At 38.2% G+C, this 11,008-nt stretch overlaps 1 protein-coding gene across 1 annotated transcript; it reads right to left on the bottom strand.

The window, feature by feature from the left end:
• Positions 1–9,566: 9,566 nt before the first annotated feature.
• On the bottom strand, positions 9,567–10,313 carry LOC129731095 (uncharacterized). The gene is made up of 2 exons (XM_055690854.1): positions 10,097–10,313; positions 9,567–10,039 (listed from the first exon to the last, which is right to left on the bottom strand). The coding sequence occupies exons 1-2, from the start codon at positions 10,112–10,114 to the stop codon at positions 9,707–9,709; spliced, it is 351 nt and encodes a 116-aa protein (XP_055546829.1). The 5' UTR covers positions 10,115–10,313; the 3' UTR covers positions 9,567–9,706.
• Between the last annotated feature and the right edge of the window lie 695 nt (positions 10,314–11,008).

Genomic DNA, 11,008 nt, shown 5'->3' with positions numbered 1-11,008 from the left:
GAACTAATAAGAATCCATTTCATGGATTAGTTGATTGGTTTAGTTAGATAATATGCGTTTTTTTCTAGTTTTCAATTGAGTTCTCGTTTTATAATTATGGTCTGAGATAAATAATGGAACAGATCTCCTATCTGTGTTGCTAACATAAAACCGAGCGAGGGAAATAATCCGCGTTCGCGCGTGACTTTATAATTTCCGATTTTGCCAATTAAAAAGCACGGAAAGTGAGTATCTAAATTAACCTTATTTCCGATTTTGCGGAAAACGGAATTAATAAGTATAAAAAACTATTTTTTTTTGTTTCTCAATTCCTTTCATAAAAGAAAAAACTACCCAGTCATTTTCATTGGGGGCCCACATTTTTGTTACCGCACCAGGCCCACCAAACCATAGCTACGCCACTGATCCATGAACCATAATACAGATCCCAAACAACGCAGGCAGTCTCTAAAACTGAGCGTACCAGAGAGTAGAAGAGTGTGCGCAAAGGGCCAGGATCATGAAACTCCTTTCCAATCCTGAATATTAAACCAAGTTGGCCGATTGGCTTTGTTGATTATCGCAGAATAATGCTGCCTAATTGACATTCTAGTGTCCAACAAAACACCCAAGTGAATGACAAAAATACCATAGTACGATAGTTGATGTACAAACAAAAAAGCAGCGGTCCAAGAATAGTGCCCTGAGGAACACCAGAAATATTGATAAACCTGGCGGATTTCGACGTTCCCAACTTACCTGCGATCTGCCCGTTGCGTAGATAAGAACTGAGCCATTTTACCAATCCAGTTGAAGTTCCGAGCCTGTCACATTCGGCACAAAGTAATTCATGATCAACGCAACCAGAAGCAGCTTGTGGGTCCGTGTAGACAGCACCAATCTAAAGATCACGATTCATACCGCGCAAGCGGTGCGAAGTGAATTCTAACAAGTTAATGGAAACGGATCGACCAGGGTAAAATCCATACTGAGCAGTGGATATATAATTTTCCGTGCTGAACATGAGATGATTATGAACAATCGCTTCAAAAAACTTTTCAGCAAGCACACAACTTTTTTTGAATACGGGGAACATTTCTTCCAGTTGCGAGAAAAAATGAAGACATTGAAGAGAGAGGTTGAAAAAAGGATTGAATTACACAATTGAGAATACATAGTAAGATGCCTAATTCCCCAAATAGACTTACAGCGAGGAATTTTTTTAGGGCTTATTCTAATGATGACTTTATTCGCAAGTTTTGAAAGTTGAAACCAATACTAATTTGCTTTTACTACAATAGTTTTAATTAACGGACGCAGTAGCCTAGTTCCACCACAAAAAGAAAGAATGCTGTTTACTTCGTCTTCATTTCGTACTCAAACTAGAAAATGTACGACACGAGTGTAAATACTAGCGCTTGCATTCCCCGCGCCACTAACCAGAATCGTTACCCTCCAGTAGCCTTCTGGAAGAAACTTCGGCACTGCACTCGTGGGGAAAAGTGCATTTTTAAACCAATATGTGCCTGCCGGAAAGGGACACAGTCCGGTTTCCGGTACTTGTGGAAAACTGGAATGGTTCAAAAAAACATGCTGGTAATCCCGGTACGCACCCTTCAGCATGTCGCATACAGGTTGTTTATTCCATGATATCGGATAATCATTGAACTGATTATTACCGAGCCGGCTGTGAGCCAATCTGATGGTGCACTGTGGATAAGCATAAGACGTTATCACCGGAACTTGATTTTCGCTCCAAACTATTACCTTATAATCGTTTGTCATGTTTTTGAAATATGTTACTGTGCCGTTCAGAACTGGCGCGGTTCGATTGAATTTTGTCACTCGCAGACCGCTGGCGTTAATTAGTTCATGACCATAATGTTGTTCGAAAATTTGTAACTGTAGCTCAATTCTGAAACCTGAGAGTGGGCCAAAACATATTGCAACACTGAACAGAAACGGAACAACTATTTGTTTCCACATTTTATCACCGTTTGAGCTTGTTTGCCAACGACGAGATTACTGCATACTGAGGAAAATAGATGCAGGATGTACGACTGCCATCTATTTCGAGATTAGAATAGTGTAATGTTTGAAAAAAAAAACTATACATTTGTAGCTTTTCATTTACGCTTAATCTCATATCATTGATGAAATTAGTTCAAGAGAAATGTGAAGTGTACATTTAGTATTTCAATAATTTATTTAGGATCATTAGTCGACTACCGCACACTTAATGCGCATAACGGGAGTGGATATTTTGTTTTAGTATGCTCTCTCTAACTCATCGGTTTTTTCGTTCCCTTGGGTGTAACAGTGTCACAGTGATTTTAAAGCATTCAGAGCATATCAGAAAAAATGCATATACAATAGGGTGGGGCAAAGTGATCGATTTTCCAGAACCAAGCTTTTTTGGTTCCTTTTGGGGCCCCAAACAACCCTTAACTTGCCTAAAGTCGATTGGTTTTGTCACCGCTTGGCGCATTGCGTTTCAAAAATTTATATGGGAAAACCTACTTTTTTGCATTTACCTTTCTAGAGAGCTCAATAATGCTCTAAAAATGCACTACATTATGTTACAGTATAGTATTTTAGATGCTCAACAACTTTGCAGAAGATACTGAAGAGCTATAGCTGTTCAAAGTTCAAATGTTCCGATTCGAATGTGTATACTAGAGATACTCAGAGAGAGAGATAAGCGATGAAAAAACCGCCTATTTGGCAACTAGGTTTCACATGTCAGAGGTGTCAGATATCTTCTCAAAGCGCAATGTTGATTGACTTTTTCATTCGGCTCGTTCAACCGGTGGTGACGATGGAAGTCCTGGGGAGTAATAAAGTGCATTGCAAAAACCGTGAAGCTGTTAAATTTTATGTTTATGTTTAATTTTATACACTTTCACCACAATTGATAATTATCTTGTTGACCATACAAAAAGGTTTGGGAACCTCCAGATCAAAACCACTGTGATAAAGTAATTTTGGAACATTCTCAATACACTCTCTAGCAATAGAACATAAAAAACGTGTGTAAATAAATTCACCCTCAAGGGGTTATATACCTTTTTAGTTTTCAAAAAACCAAAAAAAAATTTATTGCATTATCTTCAAATACAACATCTAGAGAACATTTTCACAAATTTTCATAAAGATTTGAGCAATAGGTAGAAAGTTAGAGCGATTTGCAACGCGCCTCGTCACGGTCGCATAAGCCAAACTTGAAACTTTACACGCGTTTATCTCGAAATGATGTTTCTCAAAAAATGACTTTGCCGTGATCCTGATTGCGGGAAAACTACTGAACCGATTTCCTTCATCTTTTTTTTTTTTTTTTAAATTTTCGTTATTCAATTCGTCGGTCCTTGAACGATCACTTTTTGAAACATACAGTTACATTTTGCCGCACAAAAATATTTAATGCAATTTTTAGCACTCAAAACATGCATTTTTTGGGAAAAACGTTCCCGTTTGCACTGAAAACAAAATACTTATAAAAGCGATCGTTCAAGGACACGGTACACTTCTAAACTAATCAAATAATATGTGTTTTTTGATTTCAGTTGACCCGCGAAGGATCAGGATCACCGCAAACCTGTGCGCAAAAAAAGCGTTCCGGGGTAACGGCCATTACTACAGTAATAATTGGTATATCTCAAAATCAAACGTATTTTTTTGTTGTTGATAATCTGTACTTTCAGATAAATAACACTTTGATACAATAAAAATGGTGCTATGCACTTAAAAATAAATCAAAACTTCCCTCATTTTTCTTGACCAAAAAGGTATATAAACCTTTAATTGTACCTGATTGCACTACCTTTCAATGTGTTACCTTTCTTGTTCGTTTAGCTCAGATTTTGACATGTTCGTTTGGCTCCCAGCATTCTCTTCGCATATCTCTCCCTCTGAGTATTGCTAGTATATACCATCTTGCAAACCTTAAACAACAATTTGAAGGTGGAGACCGGTCAAGGTGATGAACAAAACAAGACTTTGTTCTTCTTATGAAAATAATGGTTAAATTTAAGTCTGCGAAATGCAAACAGTTGATTGGTAGGATCTTATTCGAGCATCGCGAAAAGGTTTCGATTAAAAGCCGCTTACGGACATTACTCAAATGTTCATTGATTTTTGACGTAGAATACGTCTTACGGCAACAATTTGAGGGACCCAATTTCAATACAGGGATCCAATTTCAAAACCGAAAACATCGAGAGCGTCACAAAAATTGTCCAATTTCAAACGTTTTAAACCCAGTCAGTTTCCAACCGATTTCTGTCATTTTTGCAGCAATCGATTGGAAAATCATTCAAGCACCCGTACAAATGCAGAAAATTGTAATCTGATTGTTCAAACTATTGTAATATTGAAAATTGTTGAACATTGTCGAAACGCAAATGTCGACTTTTGATTGGTCGCTTGCTGCCTTTCCCTAAAAAGGACGACAGAATGGAGTACCTAGTTAGCCGGGAATGCACTCTTTGGGCTATATAAGAGACTGTTTCTCCTAAAGCACATCAGTTTACTAGCACTAGTTTACAGCAGCAGCGGACATCAACACCGATGGCAGTAGGCGAAGTGGATCAGCAGCGGGCAACAGCAGCGGTGGTAGTGGTTAGCTGCAGTTCCTACCTCTTTCAGTTCGGCTTTCCTTCGATCTGAGTTGGACCCCACCAGCGGTAATCCAATTAAGATATCGTTGGGTGAATACAACCCGAAACTGAAAAAGACTCGCCAGGTGGTTTGAGAAGCCGCCATCATCCAGCGTATATATAAATAGGCTGTGTGCACATATCGTGTGTGAATATCTGTAGCGTGTGTCCCTAATATATAAGGTGTGTGGCTTTCTATAGAGCGTGTGGCTAGAGTGCGTGGCTTGCTATATAGCGTGCGTGGCTAGCTGTATAGCGTGTGTGTATGTTTATAGCGTGTATGCATGTCTGAAGCGCGTGTGTGCATGTTTATATCGTGTGTGGCTTGCTAAGACGGTATCCATACATTACGTAACGCTCATACGTTTCGTTACATATGGGGGGTAGAGGTCCAAAAATCCGGTTTTTTTTGCGTTACGTATTTTATGGATGTCGTCTAAATAGCGTGCGTGGTTTGCTATATAGCGTGTGCATGTCTGTGCATATTCATAGTATGTGTGGCTTGCTATATAGCGTGTGTGGCCAGCAGTATAGCGATTGAATTTTTCATATATAATTGCTAATAAATCATCTCATGTAGAATTTAATTATCACTGTAAATCATTCAAAACTAAATAAAAAAATTACCATGCTGAAAAAAAATTACAACACAATTAACCTCAAAGTTTATCTGAAGAATTTCTGAGCTGATGAGCCTCAATCACATAATTTTTCGCGCAAGTCTTACCAATTGCAGCAATCAGTTGTAAAATTATCTACGCTATCGTGAAATGCAGAAAATTGTTATTTGAACTGTTATATCAAAGATGGAGAATGCACTATTTGCCCTTGTCTATAGCCTCTTCGTAGCCACTGTCTAAGTGAGATATCTTAGTGCACCTTGATACAAAAGACAGCCTCAAAACAATTCAATTTCATTCTTGTTTTGGATACGGCAGCAAGTGAAACCGCGGTGCCGGCTACAGAGGTAAACGTCATCTGGAGCAAAGAGACTATTTAATTAATTAACCCCAATTGAGTGTATTCCCAAACCTATTCCAAGAAATCGGCCATCGAGCAACTCCGAGACCAATGTTAATTGGTCTCTTCCGCTTTCTGATGTCCATGTTCGCCAGGTACTTTTCCACTGTTTGACCGGTTGAACCGACCTCAAGCGTACGCAGCGATGTAGCCACTTCCCCCTCGGTTTTTCTCTTCAGTATTCTTTGGAGCTTCTTGTCGCTCAGGGTCGTCTGCCATCCGGAACCGGTCTTTCTTTCGAAGCTCTGATTGTAGTCCAGCAGTGTCAAGATGTTGTAGATACCGAGACAAGCGTAACCGGCGTCCCTTTTCCGTACGATGTCTGTTTTCGTCGCGACGGGGTAACGTTCTTTGAACGCGCACACTTCTGAGTCAACTTTTTTCTGCTGACTCATAGGTTACTATGATTGATGCTTCATGGGTAGTTTCGTCAGTGCGTGTAAAGGTAAACTCATGAAAAATCGGCCTTTTTTAACATTTCCTCCAATGCTAAAGTTAGGACTCAACAGTTTTGTCTTCTCTAGAAAAGTTTCCATCCAAAATTTGAGCTTAATCGAACTTCTGAGAGGGTTTCACTTACAGTCGTAAGAGTCTTACACTTTTGACCAACCTAAAAATGCACAAAAGTAGTTCTTGAAGTTTCAGAAATCGATTTTTTTATAGCAAATCCCTTAGAAAATGCATGAAATGTCGATAACTGATGTTGTTCCATAGAAATTTGTTTTAAAAACAAAAATTAAATTTCAGGGACATGGAAACTATTGCGTTGGGAGACTCGAGCTACACCAGAACACACAAGAGCCACTCCCAGCTCGAACATTTCCTTCACCGATCAAAAAACTGTAACTTTGACCGCTTTGAGGCTCTACTTCCCAAAGTCCGATTGAGCTCAAAATTGGCATGGAAAATTTTTACGAGAAAACAAAACTTCAGAACTCTATCGTTAATGAAATTCAGAACTCTATCGTGAATGAAACAATTAAAAAAAATAATCCTTTTCTCTGAGTAGCGTTACAACTGTACAAAAGTCTGTAGATTTATGACCTCTCGCTCAACGAAATCCATCAAAAAATCTGTCGCTCGCAACAGTACATTTTTTTTTTTTGGTTTTGACATAAGATTATTCAGTCCCTAGATAAGTAATGTCGCTGGCGTCGCTGGATTTTTATAGGTTATGTATAGAGTTGATCTGCTGGGGAACATAACGTCAAACGTCGTTACACTGAACGGAATCGTGGAGCCTTTATTTGATGATTTATTATTCAGAAGTATTAGACGGGTTAAATTTAGAAAACCATTCGAAATACTCGATGCACTGATAATTAACGTCAAATGCTATGATTCGCTATGCACACTGGTAAAAAAATATTATCAATGAATGATTTCGCATTTATATTTTTGGTGATATTTATCCATAGTTGACAGCATGAATTCAAGCGCATATGTGGAATAGAATTATCCAGGGAAGCCCCATTAACCCATTCACGGCGGGTGTTAAGTTTGACAATTATACTTGAAAATTTGCACGATGAAACTATTTAGTATGGTTAGAGAACAGATTAATCTTTAACATGAGATGATGAGTAATAAGAGTTGAAGTTCATTTTTGGAGGTAAAAATCGATTTTTCTCCGCCGGGAATGGGTTGAGGAAATCGTACACAAACATGAACTGTTCTACGATTCAGTTTCACACCGTTTCGCTTTCGATGTGCGCGTCTATAATCTTTCCCATAGTTAATAACAATCATGCTATTTTTAACTGTTAAGTGTATATTTTCCTTCTGAAAAGAACACTTTTTCATATGTGTTTTAACTGCGCAAGCAAAAGATGATAATCAGTTCTAAAATGAGGTACATTCGTTATTCGGACTCGTTGTTATAGCTGCTGATATTTGTTTGGTTTTTTTGCATAAGAGAATAAAGGAAAGAAATATTTTTACTTTTGTCAACACGCATATTCTGACAATCTATATGAGAGTTTACGTGAGTGTGAGCAGCTTTTGAAATTTCTTTGAGCTTCGTATGTGTGAATGGGGCTTATGTCAAGTAACGATAATACATTTATGTGCGAGCAATTTGGTTCAGTGTAGTCTGCTTTTTCTTTTGGCAGTTTTTGCCGAGCCTTTGGCATCCCTGTACCGAGTAACAGTAAATGACAATCAACTCATGTCATGGGCTCAAATTTATTTGTGCCCGCTGTCAGCAGGAAGATAAAGATGTATGAAAAGAAGCGGTGATATGCTATCTCGTTTTTACATATGTTGAGATGTTAGCCCTTGAAACATGGTGTGATGCCAAAGGGATGGTTTTTGCCCATAATAAAGCTCAAAATAGAGGTGGGTCTACTAGATCACGATTCTCAAAGTAATTTCCAAGTTGAATCACGCAAATCGACTCTAGTGCTTGGGATCTTTTGCGCAACATGATTTACCTCGAACACAATGACATTACTTATCTAGGGACTAAATAATCTTATGTTTTGACCAATAGTTCTGTGTAGGTAAGTACCCACATGGATATTTTCCGAGTGGGTACTACTACCCACACTACCCACATGAAACGCCGGCCCTGCTAACAAAATATTATAGGTCGGTGTTTAGATGTAACCGAGCCAATCGAAATCATCTGCCTTGTTTCAAATTGAATGGATATTACAAACATTCGAATGTCATGTTTCATGCATTCAAAACCGGTTAGGATCCCGTTGTATTCTTAGGCTCTATCACACAAATCTTCCCTCCAAACTTAATAATCACTGGTCTAAACCTTCGAAAATATCATAGACTATAGCACGTTACACGCTGTTAGAATGATAGCTTGCAGCAGGATTATGATAAGGTCGATAAGGAAGAAAGTAAGTTATTCTATCTGTAAAGTCTGTAGAAGAAGACAAAAGCACTATAACACGGAGCAGGCTACTTCTTAATGAACAACACTGAAAATACTTAGGTTAAAAATGATCTGCGAGTGACGAAATTCAACCGAACTACGCCAGTAACATTTTTCAAAAACATGACAAACATCTAGGTACAAGGTATCAATTCAAAGTGACAATCGAAGTGTTACGAAAATACGTATCATTCTTATATACAGTGCAGCATCAGGCTGGCTCGGTAATAATCAGTTCAATGACTAGCCGATAACATGAAATGAACAACAACCCTTCTGCGATATAATGAAGGGTTCGTACCGTGTTTACCAGTAACTTTTCGATAACTGTTCAAGTAGTAAGATGATTTGTTTAACTTGAAAAAGGTATTCAATAATTCCTTCTTTTATCTTCCTTATGAAAATTTCACAGCTCTGCGGGAAATAGCAGACTTCCATCTGTCCTTTTCTATTTCTACTGTACAACAGCAGCGCGATGCTTGCAATATCTAGATACAAATTTACAAATTTGACACAAGAGCTGTCACGATACATTTCTCCCTGCTAATGGACCGTTGTGTCCGCGTGTTCCACTCTGTTCCGTGGTGATCAAATCTTGGAACAGAACAACAACTCGCTACATTGCTGGTTTCATTAGAACGATATCGCAGGCTATCGGAACAATCATCGTGGACGAATAGAATAGCGAATTTTACTAAGGTTGCTCATACCATAGTGGAGGACTAATTCAGCTAAAGTTCACTTTAGCGGTGTCCATTTCGAACTCGGTGGCCGTTTCGAAAAAAAACTGACAGAAGATTTTTTTAAGGTATTTAATTATTTAATAAAATTAAATTCAATTTTGTGTGGTGGAGCGATATATTTTTCGAATTTTCTCCAACCTCCAACCAATATTATGTAGCGTATGTAATAAATTAATAGAATCTACCAAAGCTGGCGATGGCTTCTGGATGATTTTTAATGAGTGTTAGGTTTCGATTAGAAATAATGATATTATAATAACAAAGGTACCTAATGCTGAATATTGTAATATAAAAAGTAATGATGACTTGATTCTTTAAACCATTCTTTAAAAAAAACGGAAAGTTGAAATGGATAATGATTTGCTGTTGAATATGTTTTCAGACGACTCGAAGGTTGATCCTTCGCGTTGATTCCGTACTCAAACTAGTAAATGTTTGACACGTGCGTAAAGACTAGCGCTTACATTTCCCGCGCCACTATACAGGAACGTTATCCTCCAATAGCCTTCTGGGATGAACTCTGGCACTACATTCGAAGGGAAAACGGTATTTTTGAACCAATACGTGCCTGCTGGAAAGGGACAAAGTCCTGTTTCCGAAACCTGAGGAAAATTGGAATGGTTCAAAAAAATATACTGGTAGTCGCGGTACTTGCTTTTCATCATATCGCAGATGGGATGATCATTCCATGCTATCGGGTAATCATTGAACTGATTATTACCAAGACGGCTGTGAGCCAACTTGACGGTGCACTGTGGATTAGCATGAAACGTTATCAACGGAAATCGATTTTAGCTCTAAACTCTTACCTTATAGTTGTTTCCCATATTTTTGAGAAATGTTATTGTGCCGTTCAGAACTGGCGTTGTTCGGTTAAACTTTCTCACTCGCAGATTGCTGGCGTTAACTATTTCATAACCATAATTTTGTTCAAAAATTTGTAACTCTAGCTCAAGTTTGAAACCTAAAAGTGGTCCATTGAATATTGCGACACTCAACAGAAACGAAACAACCACTTGGTTCCACATTTTGCCACCATTTGCGCTATTTGCTAACGACGAAACTGCTGTATACGTATGACGATGGGTGCGTGATGGACGAATGCAATCTATTTCGAGATTAGAATTTAATGTTTGAAAAAACAACTATAAATTTATAATCTTTCGTTCACACTTAATGTCGTCTCTGGGTACTCACCCTCCATTGATACTATTTTAATACTGTTTCCGTCGGTTAATGTTGCAGTGCCTCCAAAACCTATGTTCTGGGTGTATCCGACTGGTTTGCATCTCTTGCAACTTGTGATGCTGTTGAAAAAATTGCGGACCGCTTTTTGGAGACAAACGACGGTATTGAAATGAAACTGATAAATTAACGGGTGACAGCTAAAAATTTGAATTTTTTTTTCTACAGCTGTCAAGCAATGGTGAAAGGACTTAAAGAAAAACTGATTTATTTCGCATGAAGATAAATTTATTGTGAACTAACAAAAAAATATTGAACATTTGAGAAAGGCCGGTAAAGGCCTCCCGACGAATTTTTCTTATGATGCAGAGCCAAGAGCGTTGTACGGTCTTCCAGTCCGCTTTTCGAATATATCTTTTGATTTTACCGATCAACTGTTTGCAATTCGTTTCCAGTTGTTTTTGCACCGAAGGAACTCAAAATCCAGAAGAAAATTTTGATTGGACGACACTGAGGTGGATTCATTGAGTTGCGTA

Source organism: Wyeomyia smithii, chromosome 3, assembly GCF_029784165.1.
Source record: "Wyeomyia smithii strain HCP4-BCI-WySm-NY-G18 chromosome 3, ASM2978416v1, whole genome shotgun sequence".
Classification (NCBI taxonomy): Eukaryota; Metazoa; Arthropoda; class Insecta; order Diptera; family Culicidae; genus Wyeomyia; species Wyeomyia smithii.
This window is presented reverse-complemented; position numbering and strand designations above follow the sequence as displayed.